Here is a 26,011-nt window from a genome sequence, read left to right on the forward strand (position 1 = left end):
CTATCTATCTATCTATCTATCTATCTATCTATCTATCTATCTATCTATCTATCTATCTATTTATCATCCCCTTTACCAATAGTCTGTCTGAATTCATTGAATTACTTTATTTATTGACAGGTTTTCAACCCTGTTACCAATAGTTGTCTGAATACAAAAGGCATGCCCGAATATATTTATTTACTATTTTCATCCCTGTTACCAGATGTTGTCTGAATACAAAACATTTCTGAATTTTCTTTAATATTTTTCATCCCCGTAACCAAAAGTTGTTTGAATACAAAAGATATTTCTGAATATATTTACAAAAAAATGTCATCCCTGATACTAGGGGTGGGCGGTATGACCAAAATTCTATTTCACGGTATGACTCATTTTATTTCACGGTAACGATATATTTCACGATGTAGATATTTATATATGTAGTTATTCTCGAAAAATCGACAAAAAGGGCTTTGTATATTAAATAAACCCAAATACTTTAGAAATGAAAAGTACTTCACATTGTTTTCTTTTTCTCTTATTTGGTAAATTATTTATTTGGTAAATTATTTATTTGGTAAATTATTTAGATAGCTAAATATAAACAAAACACACTCATCAACTTTTAGATGAACTGCCCCCAACTGATTGATATTAAATACAACTCATAGGTGCAATTAAACTTTAAATAAAGTGTTTCTGAATCATTTTTCAATCTCATGTTATGCTTTACTTCATCAATCAGTTTATAATATCTGAATATTTTATATTGAACTATTCTATTCATGATAAATTAGTTACTTCCTTTTAATTTTGTAGGATAGTAATACTACTTGTTTAAATGTGTTCCCCGGTACATTTTTGCCATGTCTGCTTAGGCTACACTGCGTTTTTAAGCGGCTTGTTTAGCTCTTTTTGTGATATCTGGCAACCCGTCACCCTGCGCTTTAATCAATAGAAGTTCAGAAGTGACTAGAAGGAGAGCAGCAGTTTGAAAACCGAACAGCAGCTACTGTTAGTGTTGGCAAAGTAGCCTAGTTTAAATTATACGCACCTGTAACTGCGTCATTATTTGACCATAGCCCGCCCGGTGAACACCGCGCTCCCTCAGTGCGTGCACGCGCGCGTCTTCTGCATCAGTAAAATGCGATCGGTTAATCTCGAGTGTCAAATTGTAATCACGTATCGAATCAAAAGAAAGATTTTATCAGCTGGTTCGGTGGCCAATTGTTTGGAGTTAGAAATATATAACTCGCGATGCATATTTAGTAATTTTGCCTCAGATAGGCTACAGGATTATACATTCCCTTTAACAAGCAGGTTGTTCATTACCACGGGCGGCAAGCTGTTTGCGTGTTTAAAAACTATACATAAGAGACGGAAAGATGCAGATAACTATACATTATTTAAGGTTATTTCTATTCGTTACGATATTGATAACTGTTGTTGTCCAGCTTTCCCCGTTGCGAGCGTGCATGCACTAATCTAGCCTGGGTGCTGCACTGCTGCTCTAGTGACTGCTGCGCCTTTCCCCCCGAAAATATCACGTTAACAACAACAACCCTTTAGAAAATGTAATTCCTTTGTGGATCCTCTTGATCTGCTTTCTCCGTGTTTCTTTTTACAATTCTCAGTGTTTCAGTCGCACATTGCACGCGAGTTAACCACGCCCACTTATTTGCATTTCGCGGTATACACGGAATAAAAAAATCTGTTACGGTTGACATTTTCTATACCGCGGTAACGATATATACCGTCATACCGCCCAGCCCTACCTGATACCATAGTTGTCTGAATACAAAAGGCATTTCTGAATTTATTTATTTACTATTTTTCATCCCTGTTACCAATAGTGGTATGAATGTATGACAAATCTGAATTTATTTACTATTTTTCATCCCTGTTACTAAAAGTTGTCTGAACACAAACGGTATTTACCATTTTTACTAACGGTATTTACTATTTTTTCATCCCTGTTACCAGAAGTTGTCTGAATACAAAATACATGTCTGAATATATACACACTTTTTCATCCCTGTTACCAAAAACTGCCTGAATACAAAATACATGGGTGAATACAATTTAAAACCATGTGTGCTTTCTAGTAATAACATTAAACTAAGAAAAAAAATATTTTACAAATATATTACAATTCATTAAAAATGGGTAACAGGGTTTCTTACAATATCCTGGATGTTTAAATGGCTGTGCTTGATGAATGCACACCATGGGTAAAAATTGATAAAATGATTTCTGCAATGATTTTTTTGCCCTACTGACAAACTAATCATCATTCAGTTGTGGAGTTGAGTGAATTTCCGACACAGGGAACATGCTGTGATGCTGTGCAAGGCATCAATAGTTTAGAGAAAAGAAGAGAGCGGCCACAGTAAGAGGAAGAGGAGCCGACTGCTCTCTGGCCCAGAAAACACAAGAAAACCAAGAAAATCTGCACTCAACCTCATCTGTCAGACATCGACTGGCATTAAACACCAGCACATTAATACCAGCATTCTCACACTGACTATTTTTATTTCTCTGTCTGTCTCAGCTGTGAAGTAACCAGATCCATGTGTTGCATTCAAACTTAAACTCTGCTTGTATTATTTTACTTACATTTTTGGGATTTAAAAAACAAAAACAAAAAAAAAATCAGTGGAATTCTAAGGAACGGATTTAAACAGTTAAATCAACAGAGATGAGAGTACAATAAAGGCCTCATACAATTAGACAAAATATATAATAAATGAACATCTAAAGAAGAGCAAGTCATTCCTAAACCAATGTAAGTACCAAAATATCTATAAATTTAGAGCGTGGTTCAACAAACGCAACAGTTCTCATACGGCTAACTGTCCAAAACACACGCCAGACCGCAGGACTTGCAGAAGAGAGAGAAACTCAAAAGTCTTGAGCTCAATGAAACTCCACCCTACCTCAAGCATAACACACACCTCAACCCAAGGGAAAACCAGCAGGTCTCATGAAGGGGGTCTTTGTCCGTTTGGGCTAAAGAACACGCAGTGAAACACGTAGACCCAATGAGGAGCTTTTCCACAGAAGACACGCTTCATTCTTCATGTTTTCCTTTCATGGACTGTGACGTTATTACTCGTACGCTCCTTCAAGAGTGTGAATGCTGAAGCTCCACACATCAGTGCCTCTCAGCTGCAAGTGTCTTATGATCTCCGCATGTGTATCTATAGTCAACGGCCTTCGAAACTGTAATGTGAGCGAGACACAGGCTTGCATTTGATCCTTTTGCAAGATCCTTTTGCATTTGTCAACATGTTATTTTACTTGATTTCATCTGAAAGACTCACTTAGACTCCTTGGAACTGGATCAGATGAATAAATTAGACAAGACAAGTAGTATTTTCAATGGCTAAAAACAAAAAGGACAAAATAAGACGATATAAGACCAAAATTCTTATCTTAATACAAGTAAATAATCATAATCTATTTTATTGATTTGACGGCATCAACCATTCAGCCCTATTACCAAATTTATTGTAAACTATAAATTACCTTGTTGCCAAAAGTTGTCTGAATACACATCACAATACAATTGAATACAAGTTAAAATCATGTGCGCTTTTTAGTAATAAACATTAAATAAAGAAAAAAATAACTATATTACAAAAAAAAAAAAAGGCTAACAGGGTTACAATAACCTTGGTGACAGGGTTGAATGGCTGTGCTTCATGAATGCACACCATCATTTGTGTAAAAATTGATAAAATTATTTTCTTTTGCCCTATTGATGAACTAAAAATGGCTTATTTTTGTTAATATAAGTAAATATGATTTTTGCATGTGTCTCTAAAGCTAATATAAGGGAGACACAGGCTTGGTGACTTGGTTTTACCGAAAAGGTCCTTTGTAGTGTTTTGCATTTGTCAGCATTTGATTTCACTTGATTAAATCTGATAGACTCAGTTATACTTGGAGCTGGATCAGACAAGACAAATAAGACGATATAAAATATTTAATATTTAAATAAAATAAAAAAATATATTAAAAAATGGCAAACAGGGTTTCTTACAATAACCATGGTAACAGACTATTCTATTTTATTGATTTTCTAATCTATTTTATTGATTTAACACAAAATGTAGTGGCGATGGCATCAACCATTCAGCCCTGTTACCAAATCTATTGTAAATTACAACAAATTAACTGCAAAATTAAAAAATTTCACCTAAATAGCTAAAGAAATCCCTATTTAGGCGCATTTTTATTTTATTTTCTTACTAAAAAATACTTTTTAATTGTATGTATTGCTAGAAAATAACAAAATCACACTAACCAGTGGTATTCAGACATACCCATTTTTTTGTAAACAAACACACGCAAGCACACACACACACACCTGAGGTCGGTGAATAATACTTTCTAAAGTTTAGGCATCTCCTCTCCTTCACTTACCATTTGTTAAAATATCAAGGGTTTCAAGTCCAAATCTGCACCCTATACAGATAATATTAATTTTTTAACAAGTGAGCCGTCTCCTCCCCTGAACAGTGATCCTTAAAATTCCTCGACTTGTGTAAGTTGGACACATTTCCTTCATTCAGGACCGTCGGTGCATCAGGCGTGTTGAGGGAGCAGTAATGCTTTGGTTCTAGCGTGGAGTCGCCTCAAATAACCCAGAACTAATGCGTTCAACGACTGCAGTTTAACAGCTAACAGGCTAACGGCTAGCGCTACATATCCAGTGCGCTGCTCTGAGGCCAAACTGCTGGCATCCGTCAACAGAAACCCAACACCAAACTACCGGTGGCGTTGACCCAACCTGCCCCAGAGCAGCCAGCCTGTGATTGATGCCGTCATGAGATACAAGCGAGCGAGATGAAAGCCTGCCTTGTCAACAGCTCAGAAGGTTCTGGCATGGTTTCCATCCTTAACTGTTCAGCTCTATGACTGTGACTCCAAACAGAGCAGATACTAAAGCTGTGCCAAGCCTTGAATGAGGGAGTGACACTATTCCCTCTGATGCCACCAGCAAGAGTCCTGTGTTATCCTACTGGAAAATCCAGTTAAAACCAGATGGTTTCCACCCTCATAAAGTCAAAAACGGCAAAAACTTGATATTATATAAATTTCATAATCATTAGTTAACAAACAAGTATTTATTACTTCAATTAGCTCATTGTTTCTGCCTTAAATTATTACATTGTTTAAATTAATACATTTTTAGCTAAATGTGATTTTGGATATGTACATTTCTGAAATAGCCTACATAACTTAGTCTTCTAAGACAGATATCTCTGATAACAGATCACCATAAATTGTAATGTGGACTCTTGTAATGCATTTTCTGTAAAGCTGCTTTGAAACAGTGTAGGCCTATATTGTGAAAAGGGCTAAACAAATAAATGTGAATTGAATAATGAAGTTTTTTTTTATTAAATTCTTGAAAAGAAAACCTTATTTATTAGCATGCCTTCAAATTTTATCCTTATTTCATGGAAGAAAAAAAATGAGTCTGAACAAACATATCATGAGTCATAAATAAACTATCTTGATCTTGACTTCAATGTATTCTGAAAAACTTCCTCTTCAGCCTAAAAAGATTATTTATCATTTATTCATGGTTGTGTGGCACCTTCAATGATACAAACAAATAGATTAAGTTTATCTTTATAAAGGTTAATTATTAATGCTTATTAATATTTAAAACACCTTTGTCCGCCAAGGCAAAGTCATATGAAGTGAAACAACAATAAAAAAAAAAATTGTAATAATAAATTACTGAAAAGACCCTTGCCTCAAAAGACCTCATGACTCAATACGTTTTTAAAAATATCACATCATTTTCCCTTCTGTATTACAAAGCAATGTAAGATCAGATATAATACAATATTATAAATGTAAAAACAATGATATTTGTTAATGAATGGATTGATCCTTGATCTGGGGCCGGTTTCACAAAGCTATTTTAGACCGGTCTATAGTGTTAGACAAGTCTAATATTTGCTCATAGACTAGTCTAATCCAAGTTACTGTTTCACAAAAAGAAAGACGGACTTAATTTAGACCAAAAAAATTAGACACCTTACCTCCAGGCTAACTCAGGTCTAAGACTCTTTTACCTTGGCAACCAGCCGTAATAATCAGTTACATTACAAACAAAAATGGCCCTTACCATATATATTCATCACCATTTCATCGGTGTCTTTAAGTTTCTTTTGGGGTCCTCCTCCTCCCGTTTTTGGATATTTCCTCTTAAATATTTCTTTTTTGGCATCTTGTACCATGTTTTTGTATCTTTTCTGTACGTCTTTAACGCTCCGCTCAACGGTCGGATTAACGCTGTCGTAGCAATCTTTTTCCAAATTAAACATTTTTCTTCTTGTTACTAGCCTGGTTAAAACCAGACCATTCTCAGTTGTAACTGAGTTATGGTCTGGCAAAGCGTCATAGACAAATCATTTCCAGAGGGGCGTCACCAACGGACGTCGCGGATAGACCTAAACCCAATCAGAGCGATGAAGGAGATGACGTATGCAGAGCGGCGGAGAAACATCTCCGAGTGTTGTTCTTTGCTCGGTTTTTAACAAAAAGGAAACGTTCAAATGGCTTAAAACAGACGCGATAGCTGATCCGAACGAGTGATGTTCGACGGCGGCATCCATCTTTGTAATGTAGGCTACAAAATCTGCTTCAAAATCTCAGCGCTGTCGTCATCGTGTAAAGCCCGCCCCAACGTTTCTGATTGGTGCCTCGATTTCGACGGATTGGAAATGGGTTTGAATGAGCTCTTTGCCAGACTAACTTTCAGAGCAAATCTAAATTTGCCGGAAGTTGTCTGGGTTTTCCCAGGCTATCTTGTTACTGCATTCTCCGCTAAATTTCCCAAGTAAAATGTCCTTGTGACTGTTGTACTCCTCCAACAAAGACATATTTTCCGCTGGGGTAAACTAAGCGGTTGAATGCGCTTACTCGATCCGCCATGTTTTTTGTTTTGAAAAGTGTCTTATTTTACCCAGAATGCATTGCAGTGTAGTCCTACTTAAGATAGTCGGAGTCTTAAGTGCTTTGTGCAACGGTCTGATTTAGATGTCTAACTGAAGTCTGACTATCTACTATATCTAAGCCTATCTATATTTGTGAAACCGGCCCCTGGTCTACCAGCCTGGCCGACTGCTGTTCTCAAAATACCCAACAAATAGTCAATTCTATCTAAAACCATCAAACTAGACCGGTCTGACCAGCTCGGAGAGCAGCTAAGCTAACAACTTCAGTTGTTTTACAGCAGGGTAGTTGGTTTAGATGGCTGATCAGCTGGACAACCAGCCAAGATTAACCTAGCAGACCATCTTGGTCAAGCTTTTTAACAGCCTAAGCAGGAATGACCTGTTTTTAATGCACACTTTCCCTTCAGACACACACAGCTCATATCTCAGTCACTGTAAGTTTCCGAAACCACACATGAAAACCCACAACACACGGTAGACACGCGTTAGTCTCTCTCACACTGTATTACGTGACAGACGACTAGTTGTCCAGTCCGGTTGCGTTCACATAGCAAAGGGTTTCCGTGTGTGAAATAAGTGATAAGAAATATGTGTGTGAGTTCGGTTGTAGAATGTAGTGTCACTCCCGTAAATGAACAAACTGTGTGTGAACGCTTCCATATTAAGGACTCGAGTACAGGACTGTCAACCGTATTCTTCTGCTGTGTGAATGTGGCATTCAAAGAAGAACAAATATTTCACAGCAAGAACACATATGATGTAATGTCATATTATTTTCTAAACCTGAATATTATGTTCTATCTTTGTCCAGTTTAACATATGCCGCTCTTTTATTGGACTGAGCCTCGAACGGAAAAATTAGTGTATGGCCCCGTTTACATCTGGTATTAAGAAGCGTTGTAGTCGATCGGATCATAAATGGACGACTGTAAATACAGGTGTAAACGTTTTGTCTAAAGAGTTTTGAGCTTGTCCAATTTCGACCTCTTCGTGGAAATCGCATTCGACCGGATCGCTTTCGTAGTGTAAACGCTCATATGGTCGAATGTGTTCAAACCGCCACAAAAGACCGTCTTCTCTTCGTCTACTGATCTAATGCGTAGTGATGGGGACGAGACCGCCTATGCCGAGTCCGAGTCAAGACCGAGTCTTTGAAGGGTCGAGTCCGAGTCGAGACCGAGTCCGTTGGTTTTCAAATACAGTCGAGTCCGAGTCAAGACCGAGTCTTTGAGGAAGCAAGTCTGAGTCGAGATTTTGTCTCGACATGTCAGTTTTGATATTCATGATTTAATATCAGCCCAGTTAATAATCAACAGTTAGGCCTACAGACTAAGCTAGATTGGGAATTGTTTAGAGGAGCAGTCTTAACTAGTGATGGGGACGAGACCGCCTATGCCGAGTCCGAGTCAAGACCGAGTCTTTGAAGGATCGAGTCCGAGTCGAGACCGAGTCTTTGAAGGATCGAGTCCGAGTCGAGACCGAGTCTTTGAAGGAACAAGTCCGAGACGAGTCCGAGAAAGCAGAAATCGGTCTCGAGACCGGTCTCGTCGAGTACTACATCACTACTAATGCGTGAACATTATGGGAAGCGCTCGAGCCAGACGGGATTTAAACTGTCGGCTGAAGACCCAAGTTTGGTTTAAAGAGGAAAAACATACCAAACACAATGTCCTCTCACCATTCCTGATCTCTAACACACACTCACAGCGTTCGTCTGGTCTTGCGTCTGTCAGAGCAGAAACTAAAGCTGATGCTCTCTGTGTGTTTTTCCGTCGTCTCTGGTCGCGTTCATGTAAATTGAGTGAGCTTATTTTGTCCATTAGATCAAAAGATCTGAAAAAAACCCTACATTTACCCACACATAGATTCTCTCCTCAAAGAAATCAGGACACAAGTGGACAAAAGAGACACGGGAATGTGTCTCCCTCGTCTACTTATGATCCAATCGACCAAAATGCATCTTAAAACTAATAATAGGTGTAAACAGTGCCTAAAATCAATATGAAGAGCTTCATCTTTACAATGAGTTGGAGAGTGTGTTTTTCCCAGCTGGGCTGAGATGGACTATCATCATACCTTTCTTTATTTGTTTCACAGGTGCTTCCAATGGTTAACCGATATTTTTGATTAGCACATTACTATAAGCCCAAAGCCACAGCCTGCGTAACATGCGCACATTAGAGGTCTGAATGAACTGGGGTTAGCCATGTGTCATTAGCTGTTCAGTGAAAGGAGAAGCCACAGTCATTCTCTAAAAAGACAGGACACGATGGAAAAAAGGGACAGAGAGAGAACAAGAGGGAGGCACAAAATTCATAGTTTCCAATGACAAACGGCTGCTGGACATCTGGCTAAATAAATCCTGCTATAGTGATGCATGGCTTGTACAACAGCGTTAATGTCCTGCCAAACAATAAAACAGACATCCAGCAAAATGCATTCCAACCCTTCACTTTTCATATTTAGAAAAGTCATAAATTATGTAGTGTAGTTTTAGCTTCGGACGGCCCACCCACGGACCATTCAGGGAACATCTGATGCATATTACACGCAGAAAACAGCAAGCTCCAGTCTGTTTACTGTCCTGCAAACACTACACTACACTGTAAAAAATAAAACATAATTTTTACAGTAAAATACAGGCAGCTGTGGTTTGTGCCAGAACTTTACCGTCAAAAATACAGTAGCAACGTTATTGGTTTTACAGACTTAACTTAAAATTTACAGTAATAAACCGTATTTCATTATCTGATATAATGTTAATTTACCAACCTATTGAAGTATTAATATCTGTTTGGTACCATTGAAATACACTGACAACCAACAATCACAGCAGAGATGAGTCACATGATCAATCAAAGCTCATCATATATATATTTTATATATGATATACTAATATATAGAAGCTGCACAGTGTCATTCGCACAAACAAACACCATCATGGTAATACACATGAAATTAAAAAAATGCAATAAACACTAATTTAACAACATTACATGTAACATAAACATAACATGTACATAACTGATTAGAAAAAAACTAAGAAAACTATGAAGAAACATAGTTATTTCAACAAAAATACATCAAATGTGAAGTGTCACGCAGGGAATTGTGGGAATGTCAATTTACGGGTTTTCACTGTAAATTATACAATGAGTTGTTCTTTTTCACTCTCAAAAACTGTAAATTTAACGGTATTTTACAGTAAAATGACATTAAATGTACCATTAGATCTATCACAGTTATTTACCGTTTATAGTAAGGAAACCTTCTGTTAACCAATTAACAGTTTTGCACTGTAGCATTTTTACCGTTTTATTTTTACCGTTAAAATCACGATAATTTTTTACAGTGTATAAAGTCCTATATGTTTCTATAAAATATGTTTCCCAATCTGGGGTTTGTGATCTGATTTTTAATTACATCATAAAAATGTGAAATGAAAAGAATCAAAATAAAAAACACTACTTTTTAGTAAACACATACTAAAAATCAGTGTTGTGTACTCGAGACTCGGACTCGGTCTCGAGACCATATTTTAATGGTCTCGGTCTTTTTACCCTCTATGGTCTCGGTCTCGACTCGGACTCGACTCTCTTTGGTCTCGGTCTCGACTCGGACTCGACTCTCTTTGGTCTCGGTCTCGACTCGGACTCAACCCTCTATGGTCTCGGTCTCGACTCGGACTCAACCCTCTTTGGTCTCGGTCTCGACTCGGACTCAACCCTCTATGGTCTCGGTCTCGACTCGGACTCCACTCTCTTTGGTCTCGGTCTCGACTCGGACTCAACCCTCTATGGTCTCGGTCTCAACTCGGACTCAACCCTCTATGGTCTCGGTCTCGACTCAGACTCGACTCTCTTTGGTCTCGATCTCGACTCGGACTCAACCCTCTATGGTCTCGGTCTCGACTTGGACTCGACTCTCTTTGGCCTCGGTCTCGACTCGGACTCAACCCTCTATGGTCTCGGTCTCGACTCGGACTCGACTCTCTTTGGTCTCGGTCTCGACTCGACTCTCTTTGGTCTCGGTCTCGACTCGGACTCAACCCTCTATGGTCTCGGTCTCGACTCGGACTCGACTCTCTTTGGTCTCGGTCTCGACTCGGACTCGACTCTCTTTGGTCTCGGTCTCGACTCGACTCTCTTTGGTCTCGGTCTCGACTCGGACTCGACACTCTTTGGTCTCGGTCTCGACTCGGACTCAACCCTCTATGGTCTCGGTCTCGACTCGGACTCGACTCTCTTTGGTCTCGGTCTCGACTCGGACTCGACTCTCTTTGGTCTCGGTCTCGACTCGGACTCGACTCTCTTTGGTCTCGGTCTCGACTCGGACTCGACTCTCTTTGGTCTCGGTCTCGACTCGGACTCGACTCTCTTTGGTCTCGGTCTCGACTCGGACTCAACCCTCTATGGTCTCGGTCTCGACTCGGACTCGAGTGAGGTGTTCTCGACTACAACACTGCTAAAAAAGATTAATAATAATTAATTTGCTTACCAGCAACTCATGTGACCATCAAATAACTGCCAACATGCAAATATCTTGTTAAATTACTGAACTATAACGACTATATAATGAACTAGAATTTAAAAACATAGTCATCATCACATCACAGATGATGTGTTTGAAATAGAGCAAAGAAGTAAAAAGCGAAGTGGTTGGTGACTTTCCATCAATCAGACGGGCCAGAATAAGCTTTAACATTGACTAGATCTTATGCTTAAAGGGCAAGAGTCTGGAAACACAAGACTATAAATGACATTACTTGGTATCCAAACAATAATATCTAATTCTATTATATAAATGGCTTTCCTGTACTCTCTCTCTTCATCTCTATGTGCCAGTCTTCAGTATTTATACTTCAGTGAATCCAGCCTGTTGTTACACTCCCACTAAGAAGCCCGAGCATCTCCTCAAACCTGCCATTATCTCTCTCAGCTCTCGGCCCAGTGACTCCTCATGCCGAGAAGATCTCATCCTGAGAGATGGGAACGCTGCTAGTGCCAGGGAATCAGAGCCGTTGGAACAACTCCACGCTCAATAAAGCACTGTTTGGTTTTCAACATTAGAAAAACACTTTCTCCCCTACACACACATGAGGGAGCTCGATCTGTGAGGACTGTTGGACTGTGTCGACTAACATACTGAAGAAGACAATGTGTTATTCGATATTACATTTAAAGTCAATGTATTTTAAATATAATAAATTGCAGCTTCAGCATTACATATGAGTGATTATACATGACATTCAAGTTCCAGTCGAAATGAAATTAACGTAGGCAATAGTTTGGTTTAGGGGCTGTTTACACGACACCGTTTTCAAGTAAAACCGTAAAACTTTTTATGCATTCTGGCCGCTCAATTACATGACAACTGCGTTTTGGGTGCTTGAAAACGCAAACTTTTGAAAACGAGTTTCAAAGTGCAAGTTTTTGAACACGATCTACTTGTAAACTAGCCTGGGAAAACGGCAAATTTAGATTTGCTCTGAAAGTTAGTCTGGCAAAGAGCTCATTCAAGCCCATTTCCCATCCGTCGAAATCGAGGCACCAATCAGAAACGTTGGGGCGGGCTTTACACGATGATGACAGCGCTGGGATTTTGAAGCAGATTTTGTAGCCTACATTACAAAGATGGATGCCGCCGTCGAACATCACTCGTTCCAATCAGCTATCACGTCTGTTTTAAGCCATTTGAACGTTTCCTTTTTGTTAAAAACCAAGCAAAGAACAACACTCGGAGATGTTTCTCCGCCGCTCTGCATACGTCATCTCCTTCATCGCTCTGATTGGGTTTAGGTCTATCCGCGACGTCCGTTGGTGACGCCCCTCTGGAAATGATTTGTCTATGACGCTTTGCCAGACCATAACTCAGTTACAACTGGTTTTAACCAGGCAACTTGTAAACAACAAAAACGTGAATCTCTGACGACACATGTGTATTACGTGTTCAGTCTATAGTGTTTCATCGCCATCTGATGGCCTGGCAGCAGAATACAGCGTTTTTTGTCGTTTACGCAGATCCGTGTGAATTGGGATTGTTTTGACAATGGTGTCGTCTGTACGCGGAAAACTCAAAGGAAAAACTTCTCAGTTTTAAGCATATCGTTGTCGTGTAAACCTACCCTTAGTTTGCACTTAAGTATATTCTTTCAATGCATATCATTTCTGTAAAAAGCACTGTTTTTTATAAGTATGCTAAAGTGTATTAGCCTACTTTCCCCCCTCCCTCTGGCCGAACATTACAGGGCCAGACTCTATTACAAACAGGATAAATTTGATATCTGGAGAGTGAGCTGAAAACAGCATTTAATCTTGTTAATACACATCCTGAGCAAAAGGCTGCAGAAATTATAGGCCATTAACATTGATAAGCAACTCTGCCAATGGTCATCCTGCAATGGTCCATCCAACCTTTATAGATCAGGGGAGTAGCAGACATTGATCAACCCCAAATTGGATTTTAAATGGGGTTTCAGAGAATCGAGGAAATGGGAACAAAGGGACGGGATGAATGGCTAGTTGGTTGATCAGTGGTTTCACTGAACTGGTGCGGATAAAAACCCCTCAGGGATCGTTGGACCAGCTAAAAAAAACATACTGACCACCTTAACGACCCTGTTTTTCCATCCGGACAATCAAATTCATAAGGCAAACTTCACAAATGGCCTAAATATTTTTTAGTATTAGTTTATTTTATGTATATAGTGTGCAAATAGAGACCTTTTTACATCATAAAATATTCATACACACAATATGAACTGAATTCCTCTGTACTGTACTATAGAAATATTTGGAGATGGATATTGCACAGTATGATCAAAGGGAGCGTGAGCATGTTTTGTACCGCGTTTAAATTGTGTCTTAAGGTTTGGAGGATTGATGTCACACTTCATACGGACCCCAATATGAGGCAATCAACAGTAGCTCTCACTGTACTCTTTCATCTCTCTGCTCTCTCTTGTTCTGCCTCTCTGACTCGACTGTTTACCGAGGTTAATCCCCGGAGCGCACAGCGTACTCATAAACTCAGATATACGTCAAGAACGGGCTTGAATGCCTTGTCTGATAATACAAACGTCCTTTTAAATATTCCCCATTGCTCTTCCACTCAACATTCCCAATTACTGGCTGACAGTTCAAATCCTTCCTTCAGGAATAATCTCACAGGCACTTTTTAATTGTCAAGAGCAAAACATATTTTTCAGTTAAAATAACCTCTGGTTCCACAAGCAACTAGTTTGATTAATGAAGTCATCGTGTGAGGATGGCAACTCTGGGGATGCTTACATTCAAGCCAATGTATGTGGTAATTATTGTTATGACACTCACTGGAAGGCAATTATTAGTGGTGTTTACTAAGGAAAGCAACACCATTAAAATCGCTCATTCTAACGCAGTGGTCTCAAACTCGCGGCCCGCGGGCCATTTGCGGCCCGCAGGGTGATAGTTTGTGGCCCCCTACTTGACATTAAAGTTTAATGTTAGTGCGGCCCGTCGTTGCGTGTGCCGCGTTTAAAAAAAAAAAAAAAAAAAAAATTGTATCCCTTATGGGCTACCATAGATAGTCTCGTGACACGGTGGGTTTGTTGTCAATAGTTGTCATAGACAACCGCGAAGTACAAACATACTGCGCCTGGAAAAAATGAGCGCGTCGCTTCAATTATGAGCGCGCTTGCCGCGCGCCTACATTTGAAATAACGAACTTGAGCGCGCAAAATATGTGAGCGCGATATGTGAACGGCCCCTTGGCGAGCTGCCACCAATCAGGCCACGAGCTACTGATAGCTCGCGAGCGACGTGCTGGAGAGAGACCCTGCTCTAAAACAATGTGAGAATAATCATTTTGAGCTTGTAACTCAAATTACTGACTGCACAAATCAAAGCAAACCTTCTTATGAACCTGTTGGACACATTATGTGTCCAACAGGTTCATAAGAAGGTTTGCTTTGATTTGTGCAGTCAGTAATTTGAGATACTATACATGTGTAGAAAGAATTCAATAAGACGGGCAGACATGACTGCAAATATTTGTATTTCAAAAGCAATAATTGTTTTTCTAAGTATAATAAAAGGAAATGTGCCTTCAAAAAAAAAAAAAACATTCAATATCATTAATGTGTTGTATAAAGAAAATAATAAGGACATAAGCAGATATAAATATCACAAATATGTGTTATAGACAAAGAAAGTTTGTAAAAATGAACTTCAACTGTCAGAAGGACAGCTCATAAAGAACCAATCATGTACAGAAAGGAATGTTCAAATTCAGAGGAACAGTTCAGAAGAAACGTTAATAATAAATATTGAGAAGATTGGATCAGTTGTGCTCCTTTTTTGGAATACTTGAATACTATTTTTTTGTGGAATACTTGATGCGGCCCAGCCTGACCCAGACTCTACCTCCAGCGGCCCCCAGTTAAGTTGCGTTTGAGACCCCTGTTCTAACGGTTAGGGATTTGAGCAAACCATTACTTTGTTCGTATTCTGCACTTTTTGTGTTTAGACAAGAATGATTCATCAAATTAAATGTCTTGCTTTTCTTTTCTAAGCAATCTGGACAATTAAACAGGTGAAAAAGGGTAAAACCAGTTGCATTGAAGGAGGAACGTCTCATATTTCTCACTTGAGAAAAGAATTTCTTTCTTTTCTCTTTTGGTTTGCAAACCATGGAAAGCACCACTCACAAATATAGTGCATAATCAATTTTTGAGAAGTTTACATGGAGAAACTGTAAAAGGAGTACAGTCTTTCCACACCTTTTGGCAAATGAAATTCCTTGATTTTTCTTTGACATTCCCAGTCGTTCGCAATCGGCTGATATTGAGTTGTATAAATTTGAATAATTTAAAGGGTTAGTTCACCAAAACCTTAAAATTCTGTCATCATTCACTGACCCTCATGTCGTTTCGAACACAAGACTCGTCATCACTGAAACACAAATGGAGATATTTTTATTGAAAGTGAGATTTCTGTCCCTCCATTGAAAGTCCATGTAACCAAAACTTTTGTTTATTGGTTCTCAGGTGTCAAGAAAGCACGTTTAATGCGCTCTCTGTACTTTATGTGTTGACCAACTAAATCTGTTCATCATACAAAGCGATCATGTCATCATTCGGAAGACTTGGATTAAATTGCTTGAACTTTCAAAGTTTTGGTGGAGGGAGAGGTTTCAAATTGTCTAAGGTTTGAAAATACCTTCATATGTGTTTTGAAGATGAACAAAAGTCTTATGGGTTTGAAACGACATGAGGATGAGTGGGTGAACCTTTAATACCACCATTAAACTTAGAAAATATCATATAAATTAATTTATAGTGCCCAAATTCAATTGAAGCATATAAAACAACTGATTTTTAGTGTTTTATTTTTAATAATTTAGACGAAATAGTGAAAAATATGAAAATTATTTTCCAGGCCTGGAAAACTCGCTTATATTTCCAGGGTTATCATGGTTGTGGAAAACCAATGGTAATTCATTTCCTTTGGATACCCCGCAGCCAATGAGAATGAATCCTGAAAAAGTGTCTTAGGTCTAATCTGTGAACAGCCTGGCAATGTTTCTCAGGAGAGAGGTGTGAGAAAGATATTGTGTGTGTGTGTGTGTGTAGATGGTTGCAGTCTTGACTGGCATTTACACCTCTCAGGCGGGCGCCGTCACTGTAATTATTTCCTCGGGCATCTGGGACGGGACGGGGCTGAATGCCAGCAGACGTACACGGAGAGCGATCCCTAAAAGTGGACACTGCTGCCACAGCGGGACTCAAAGCTCATGTTCGTCACACTGGCAACACACCGAGGAATCAATGACCTGTTAAGCTCTGGATCTATTAATAGCAGTGTCTCCATCCACCCCGGACATCTGTGAAGACAAAACTGATTCAAATCCCTACCTGTCCTCAATGAGCTGGTCTCTGTGCATCCATGTGACGGAGGCTGTGGGATATCCCGTCACCACACAGGGGAGCAGCACGCTCTCCCCCACGACTCTAGACACTGGTTGAGGCTCCAGGAGAAACTCCAGGGTCCTCTCCTCTCCGGATTCTGCACAACACAGAGAAGTGAACGCAGTCAGTGTCTGTCCATGTGCAATCACTTGACACAAAAAAAAAAAGTATAAATAAAAATAAATAAATAAATAAAAAATAGATCAATTAAATTAAATTAAAAATATATATATAATAAAATAAATAAATAAAATAAAATAAAATAAAATAAAAAGTATTGCATTAGTTATTTCTTCTAAATCCCATTTCAACCTTGACCAGTTGAACAATACAAGGATAAACATGAAGCTGCTCTTTTAATTCTATCAAATAATTGATATAAAATTGCATAATTTATTCTTCTCCCTATTTAACGGGAGAAGGTTGCATTAAAAACATACATTTTAACATGACGTTTAATTTGATGTTAAATCCACTAGTTTTATATATAATTGTTCTATAGTCTATACAATATTTAATGCAACTACATCAGAAGTAACTGTAAATAAAGTAAATAAAAATTAAGAGTAATCCCTTACTTATAAGTAATAAAATTACAGTAATTAATTACTTAGTAATGCATGACACCCAACACTGTTAACTATTAAAGTCACCACGAAATCAAAATTGACGATTCTTGTTTTTTAATGGAATGTTGCATTATTTACCATAAATGATTTATCAGTGTGCACATCATTATTTTTAATCATCTGGACTCAAAATATCTTCCCCTCCATCTCTTCTCTGATGACGAGGGCGGGGCAACCTGTCACTCATATGAGATCAGCCAATAGCAAACCACAACCATCCAGTCAATGCCCACACAAACTAAATTAAGCCCCTCCCTACATTTGTTCTTGTTCAAGAAGTCATTTTACTCGGATATAAGTCACAATAAAGAAGAAAAGACAATCCAACTTCTTTAAGGTTATGTTTCAAGTCCATGGGGTCCAATGTTGTTTGGTTTCCCAACGTTTTGTTCCACAGAAGAAATAAAATCATAGAGGTTTGCAACCACATGAGGGTGAAGTAGACAGAATTTTTAATTCTTAAGTCTTCTTAAGAATGAATTTAACACAATTTGGGCTTTTTCTTTTTGCTTAAAAAGTGGGCTAAGATAAAATATCAGAAAAACACAAAAGGCATGACGCTCAAACAAACAGCAATGTTTTAAAAGTGCCTTTCCTTGGGCATCTTCTAAAATTACTTTTATAATTTTTTAACATTTACTGTATAGACAGTATACACTTAACCTTTTAGGCTCAAGCTCTTACATTTTTTTTTCATTTAAATGTTTTTCAAAACAGCTTCTTTAATACTCATTGTTTATTTATCTCCGCGAGGGAAAAAGAAATCATTTTCTTTCTCTCTTTACATATCACTGCTCATGTTTGGTGTGATACCCTCAGCGGGCGACGGGCTTCAGGCCTGGTTTGCGTTCTGCCTGGAAAAATAAATCTGCCTGCTGAGTATCTGCCACAAAGCAGCTCCGTTCTCCTTAACTTCAGCATAAATTACATTGTTCTCTTTGATAACACCACATGTGGCCGTCCTGCTCCAGGAGGCTTCCTTTAAAACTCTCTCTCTCTCTCTCTCTCTCTCTCTCTCTCTCTCTCTCTCTCTCTCTCTCTCTCTCTCTCTCTCTCTCTCTCTCTCTCTCTCTCTCTCTCTCTCTCTCTCTCTCTCTCTCTCTCTCTCTCTCTCTCTCTCTCTCTCTCTCTCTCTCTCTCTCTCTCCAACTGTGTGAGTTTCAGTAGGGTATGAAAAATCACATCAGAATCAGTGTCTTGCATTTCTATTGTCAGGAATGAAGGGAAATTGGCCTTTCCTCCTACGAGCTTTTGTTCTTTTAAGGAGGAAAAAAATTTTTTGGACAGACCCAACTGAATTTATGTTTGTCATGGATTTAAAACTTTTAATATAAAGGGTTATGAATACATTTTTTTTAAGTTTTAAAGACAGTACATTTCATGAAGTGTGTATAGCGCTTCATATAGCGCAAAATGTTGGCAAAGTTTCAAAGATCATTGATCAACAATGCATGCATTTCCAAAGGATAAGGATTAAGACTCAGGCTCAAACGGATTGTTCTACTCTGTTCTGATTGGTCAGATGACCAACGATGATGCCGTTTTACTGTATCAATTTGATCCGGAGTCATAATCCTTATCCTTTGGAAGTGCATGCAAAGTGGATCTACGACCTTTAAAACTTTGCCGACCTTTTACATTTACAATCATCTCATTTAGAGCAGAGTAGACCAATAAAAAAAAAACACTGGGCAATCTGACCAATCAGAGCAGAGTATGCTCTCGGAAAGGCGGGGTTTAGAGAGGCTGAATCCTTTGTCGAGCCTTTTCAGACACTGTGAGAAAAGAGCTGATGCTGCAATATATATATATATATATATATATATATATTATGAGAAAGTTAAAGTATTTTTGGATCTTGGATGCATGAAAACTTATTGTATGAGACCTCAAAACTAAATTAGGAATCTTTAAAATAGCACAATGGGGTACTTTAAAAAGGATCCTCATGAAGTTGATGTATAGAAAGCCCCGAGTGTGCAAAGCGGTGATGTAGAATAAATGTGGCGACTATGAACAAGCTCAAATATATGATGCATATTAAAAGATGCTTATTTGATTGAATCTCATTACATATCTTAAGAATCTTATGATACACTTTACAGAAATTTACTTCCCAAATAAATGTATCTTGTTTTTTTTAAGTACGTTTAAATATTTTAGACAAAATACTATATGAAGAAGCTCAAATATAAGATTATTCGATAACACTTTACAATAAGGTTCATTTATTAAACATTAGTTAATGCATTAATTAACATGAACTAACAATGAGCAATGCATTTGTTAAAATATTTATTAATCTTTGTTAATGTTAGTTAATAAAACATACTGTTCATTGTTTGTTAATGTTAGTTCACAGTGCAATATAAGGTATTAGTAAATGTTGAAATTAATATTAACTAAGATTAATAAATGCTATTGTTCATTCTGAGTTCATGTCAACTAATGTTAACTAATCAACCTTATTGTAAAGTGTTACTGATTATTACATTGAGTTATTTCACAATTATAATGAACTTAATATTATTCTAAAATATAATCAAAATTCTAAATGTTAAATCACACAAAGCAGTCAAAATGTAAACAACAACAACGAAAACACTTTGGGTCTCATTCATGAAACACGAGCAGAACGAATTTTTATGTAAATCGTGTGTAAAGTGGTTCTGGCGGAAATTTTCGGATTCATTAAAATGTTCGTATTTTCCAAATGTTAGTTGGTACGATAGAAATCTACACCTGCTCCCAGCCACGCGTAAATAGTGAGTTTAACATCCGAACGTTTTGCTCATTAATAACTAAGGCTGCATTTTAATTCACCTTAATCGGGTACATATTTAAACAGCATTTTGAAAAAATATTAGTGATTACATACGGTTTTTCTTTTTACTTCTGGGACTGTTTGATTAACAGATGAAACTCCATTAACTGCATCTGTAATATGCTGCCAAGCTTCCTTTCTTTAGGACCTGATACGCCACTATGTACACTAGAAAATAAAATGTGGTGTTTTGAACGAACTTCTCATAAAACTTCGATTTCTGCATCTGAGAAATTTTTCTTTTTCATTCGCTTTTGAGAAGACATGTTGAAATCCTTCGTTTGGTGTCATAATTTGATGCCCATATATCAGAGGTCTCAAACTCGCGGCCCGCGGGCCATTTGCGGCCCGCGGGGTGATATTTTGTGGCCCCCTACTTGACATTAAAGTTTAATGTTAGTGCGGCCCGTCGTTGCGTGTGCCGCGTTAAAAAAAAAAAAAAAAAAAAAAAATGTATCCCTTATTATGGGCTACCATAGATAGTCTCGTGACAGCTTACGGTGGGTTTGTTGTCAATAGTTGTCATAGACAACCGCGAAGTACAAACACACTGCGCCTGGAAAAAATGAGCGCGTGCGCGTCGCTTCAATTATGAGCGCGCTTGCCGCGCGCCTACATTTGAAATAACGAACTTGAGCGCGCAAAATATGTGAGCGCGATATGTGAACGGCCCCTTGGCGAGCTACCACCAATCAGGCCACGAGCTACTGATAGCTCGCGAGCGACGTGTTGGAGAGAGACCCTGGCCTGCTCTAAAACAATGTGAGAATAATCATTTTGAGCTTGTAATATGTGTCCAACAGGTTGATAAGAAGGTTTGCTTTGATTTGTGCAGTCAGTAATTTGAGACACTATACATGTGTAGAAAGAATTCAAAGACGGGCAGACATGACTGCAAATATTTGTATTTCAAAAGCAATAATTGTTTTTCTAAGTATAATAAAAGGAAATGTGCCTTCCAAAAAAAACATTCAATATCATTAATGTGTTGTATAAAGAAAATAAAAAGGACATAAGCAAATATAAATATCACAAATATGTGTTAAGAAAGTTTGTAAAATGAACTTCAACTGTCAGAAGGACAGCTCATGAAGAACCAATCATGTACAGAAAGGAATGTTCAAATTCAGAGGAACAGTTCAGAAGAAACGTTAATAATATTGAGAAGATTGGATCAGTTGTGCTCCTTTTTTGGAATACTTGAATACTATTTTTTGTGGAATACTTGATGCGGCCCAGCCTGACCCCGACTCTACCTCCATCGGCCCCCAGTTAAGTTGAGTTTGAGACCCCTGCCATATATAGTTGTCAGTCGGATTCAATGGGCGGGATTTATGGTAATTGAGAATGAGCGTGCACGTGCGTCCCATTTACGACTGATTGGAATTCATTAACACACACATTTCACTATCACATCTGACGTTTACGAAGTATTTGTGAATCAGGAGAAGAGTTTTCGGGAAGGTCTCTTTACGCGCAAATCACTCGCATATTTACTCGTATATTTACGAATGTTTCATGAATGAGACCCATTGAAATAATTCGAAACATTATGTTTGTGTGATTCTAAATGGAATAACCGGGCAGTTATAAAAAAAAAAAACGTCCATTGGGAAATCAATCTAAATGTTCAATCACACAAAGCAGTCAAAATGTAAAAAAAAAAAAAAAAAAACATGTCCGTGAGGAATATTGATGTGATTGTAAACGTGATATCTACCCGGCAGAACGTGTAAGTGCGCCTCTTCGCTGGTCTTGATGGGTCCGGCGTTCTCGATCACGCATCGGTACAGGCCCGTGTCGGCCTCGCTGGAGTTACTGATGACCAGAGCTCCACTGGCCAGCGCAAACACTCTCTGATCCAGCTCCAGCGGCTCCTTGTTTCCTTCCCAGCGGACGAAGGGCACCAGGTCAGGGTTGACCTCGCAGTTCATCACGTGACTGTCCCCGACCCGCACCGACGCCGCTTCCGGCTGACTGAGGAACCGCGGTATTCCTGAACACAGAGAGGAAGACATTAGAATTATTACAGTCAATGCACTGATACTACATTTCTCCACCGATTATTCAGAATGACTACCAATACTGAACGTTTTGGTTTGATTTTATTAAGGGAACAAATATCTCCAAACTGATGCTGTAAACTACACAGGAAAACCCTCTCGTGACATTACTATAATATTAGAGGTTCAAATCAACAACAGAACACAAACTATTATATTCAATTGGAATTTATGTATTACACTAAAAAAGAAAAAAAAGTTTGTATACAACTTAGTTTTCATAAACACTTCTTCATGACGAATTTATTCAAACATAACTATATAATCAACAGTAAATAATCTCCTCTTTAGTGTTTTTATAGCTAACTAACAAAGTGGACAGTGAATAACTTTAACCCAATGTTAAGTGTCACTGTTCACAAGTAGTTTTATTGAAGTCTTTCTGCAGTTGAAACACTGATTGAGCGATTACACGAGTGTACAGAATCTTTCAGCATAACTGTTGATGTTCATGCATGTTTTTTAATAGTATAACTTGGTTTAAAGTGGAAGAAAAGACTCTTGAACTGAGGCGCTACAGCGATCTGTCACGACACATTTAAGAGCGTCAAAACGCCATTTATTGTTTGAATTTTGAATCTGAAAGATGAGACATTGTTTCAAAGCTCTTGGCGGTTATTGGTTACAAATAATGTTTAGTCCGATAGTTCACTTGCTTGGTCCGGACCAAATTATTATTATTTTTTTTTGGTACGGTTCGCTTTCACACTGCTCTTTTTGCAAGTGATACAAAATTTGTAAACAAACCCACACGTGTGCTAAGGTCGTCCATTCATTGGACAAGGATTCTCAAGTAATGTTGCCGAAGTTTTTTTACTTTAACGCAGCACCCGAGTTCGATTGCTGTATTCACACCTGCCCAAAAGGTCCGCACCAAGGGGGGAAACGAACTAGAGTTCAATTCAATCGAACCAAACAAGGCAGGTGTGAATTCACCCTTATAAGTTCATGTGCACTTTAACCCACGGGCATATGCTTCTGTCCAAACTATCTGATTCATAACTTTGATTCAACTATTAATTGACATCATCACTCAATATTTTCAGTCCCTACATGGCATTTTACTTATACAAGTACTTAACACTTTCTTTTTATGGCATTTGGTTCTTAATAAGTCAAATTATACAAACAAGAAGTGCAAACCTGTATTGCTGTTTATTATTGATAATATCCTGGATTGTTATATTGGTGCATATAATTAATTTAGTGAAAAACATTTTATTTTATTTTTTACTTTTTGCATCAAACGTTTTGAATCTACTTGGTTCCAACGGCTATTGATCGTATTGTCATCATCATTACTCCAGTCTTCAGTGTCACATCTTTCAGAAATCATTCAAATGATGTTGATTTGCTGCTTTATCAACTTTTAAATCCGTTGTGAGGCTTAATATTTTTGTGGAAACTGTGATTCCTTTTTCCCCAGGATTCTTTGATAAATAGAACAGCATTTATTTAAAATCGAAATGTTTCTGTAACAATTTAAAAGTCTTTGCTGTCACTTTTGATCAATTTAACACATCTTTGCTGAATAAAAGTATGAATTTTTGTAAATAACTAGCCGAGATCTGCAAATGAAAATGCATTTCACATCTAATGCCAACATGCTCCTTTTTCCACAGCCGTAATCTCATGCTGGGCAAAGTGAATGAAATATCTCTGAGATATCAAATAACTCCTGGAAAGCAAATGGCTTGCAGAGACAGATGAAAAAAACCCTGGAGAAGTCATGGACTGAACAGGACACTTCTGATCAAAAACACTCCAGAAGGGCTGGGGTTTATTTTATTTTATTCTTTAAAGCAACACTAAAGAAGATTTTTTACCTTAAAATAATGTTTCCAAGACGGTTTCAGCGGTTCATCGAGTGGTAACAGGGTGAAAGGCACTTCTGGGTTTGCTTTGCGGTCCTATATCTGCTATAACCACGCTATGTAAGATTGCCAGATCGGGTCGCGTTTCTGTAGTTCAAATGAGACATAAGAAAACTACAAATTTGACTTGCTTTACGTCAAGCGTCTAGTCATTATTTATGGTTCGTTCAAGTCGTCCTGGGAAGTTCGTACGTAGTAGCCTACGAGGTGTTTACGACGGCGTTCAAGTCACTTTCGTCGGAGTATGCGTCGAACTAAAGCCCAATTTATACTTCTGCGTCGACCTTCCGCCGTAGCTACGTCGTAGGCTGTGTGTAGCGCGCGTACCCTTCGGCATACCCTGACGTGCACCTCTCCAACAATGTAACAACGCGTCAATTCTACGCGTACCGCAAGCGCTGTGATTGGTCTGCTAGAACCGCTCTCCGGCTTTTACACGCTCCCTCTGTATGTGTAATTGCGCGTCAACGTGGACAACGACGCAGAAGTATAAATGAAAACCAAGGCGTAGTCTATAGCGTAGAGGCTCCGGCGTAGGTCCGACGCAGAAGTATAAATCAGCAAGATGGCGGTGTACTTTCTCTTAATTAATTACACAAAAATACAGCAAGGTTCTTAAACTCTTGTTCTAGAAAATGAAGAACAGAGAAATGTGCATCAGGTGTAGGCTACTTTGTTTTTTTAATGTTTTTAATTAATGTACGAAGCCACTGCCAACTTTATCCTTACATGTTGCATGTTGCATGTTGCAAAGAATATGATGGCGTTATATTATAATGCCATCATATTCTGTGCAGGCAATTAGAAAAGCCTGACATTATCACTGCTAAATTCCTTTAAGTATTATGGTAGTCCGCCATGTTTCTCACTGACACGCACACAACTCGTGAAGATCGGGGCTTAGAGAAAATCCCGAGCTTCCCACTCGTAAATATTTACGACATTGTGGGGGCGTTCAAGTTCAAGTCATCTCGTATAGATCGTATTTACGAGTTGAACGCACTTAAACGTCATTAGTTTTTCTTTGTTTGTGACGTTTGTGACGTGTGTTTTCTTTGACACACGTCAGCAGCGTCTTACGTCAGCGGCGGCACTGAACGCGGATCCACAACAGAACCGGAAGACAATACAATGCTGAATAAAGTCCTAGTTTTTGTTATTTTGGAGCAAAATGTATTTTCGATGCTTCAAAACACTCTAACTAACCCACTGATGTCACATGGACTACTTTGATGATGTCTTTATTTCCTTTCTGGACAAGGACAGTATACCGTACATACATTTTCAATGGAGGGACAGAAAGCTCTCGGACTAAATCTAAAATATCTTAAACTGTGTTCTGAAGATGAACGGAGGTCTTACGGGCTTGGGACGACATGAGGGTGAGTCATTAATGACATCATTTTCATTTTTGGGTGAACTAACCCCTTAAGTATGGTAAGAGTGAACGAGCTGCTTTAGCATTAGCATCGCCGCTAAAGCTCAAAACAGAGACCCATGCAGGTGAACATAAAGACTCATGTCTTTGTGAGGGACAAGGAGAGAAAAGTGATGTGGATTCCTTTGTCTGGCGTTAGTCGGTTACAGACATGCCATGCTCTCGCTCTCTGTTAATGTGAAAGAGCATGCAGTGAGAGATGCTATCAGCGCTGAACAGAGAACAGCATTCATTCATCTCCACAGGCTCTGCTTTATAACAGCAGACAGAAAGCT

General features: G+C 38.5%; 1 protein-coding gene across 12 annotated transcripts in view; it reads right to left on the reverse strand.

Annotated features, from left to right (window-relative positions):
- Positions 1-26,011, reverse strand: part of neo1a (neogenin 1a) — a 224,080-nt gene that overhangs the window by 72,402 nt on the left and 125,667 nt on the right. For all 12 annotated transcript variants that reach the window (XM_056233182.1, XM_056233176.1, XM_056233175.1 and 9 more), the window contains exons 3-4: positions 22,082-22,357; positions 16,855-17,005 (exon numbers count right to left, since the gene is read on the reverse strand). In XM_056233182.1, the coding sequence (XP_056089157.1) occupies positions 16,855-17,005; positions 22,082-22,357 (427 nt within the window). The remainder of the gene's footprint in view (positions 1-16,854; positions 17,006-22,081; positions 22,358-26,011) is intronic.

Source organism: Rhinichthys klamathensis, unplaced genomic scaffold (genome assembly GCF_029890125.1).
Source record: "Rhinichthys klamathensis goyatoka isolate OS25496 unplaced genomic scaffold, OSU_Roscu_1.1 h1tg000362l_1, whole genome shotgun sequence".
Taxonomy (NCBI): Eukaryota; Metazoa; Chordata; class Actinopteri; order Cypriniformes; family Leuciscidae; genus Rhinichthys; species Rhinichthys klamathensis.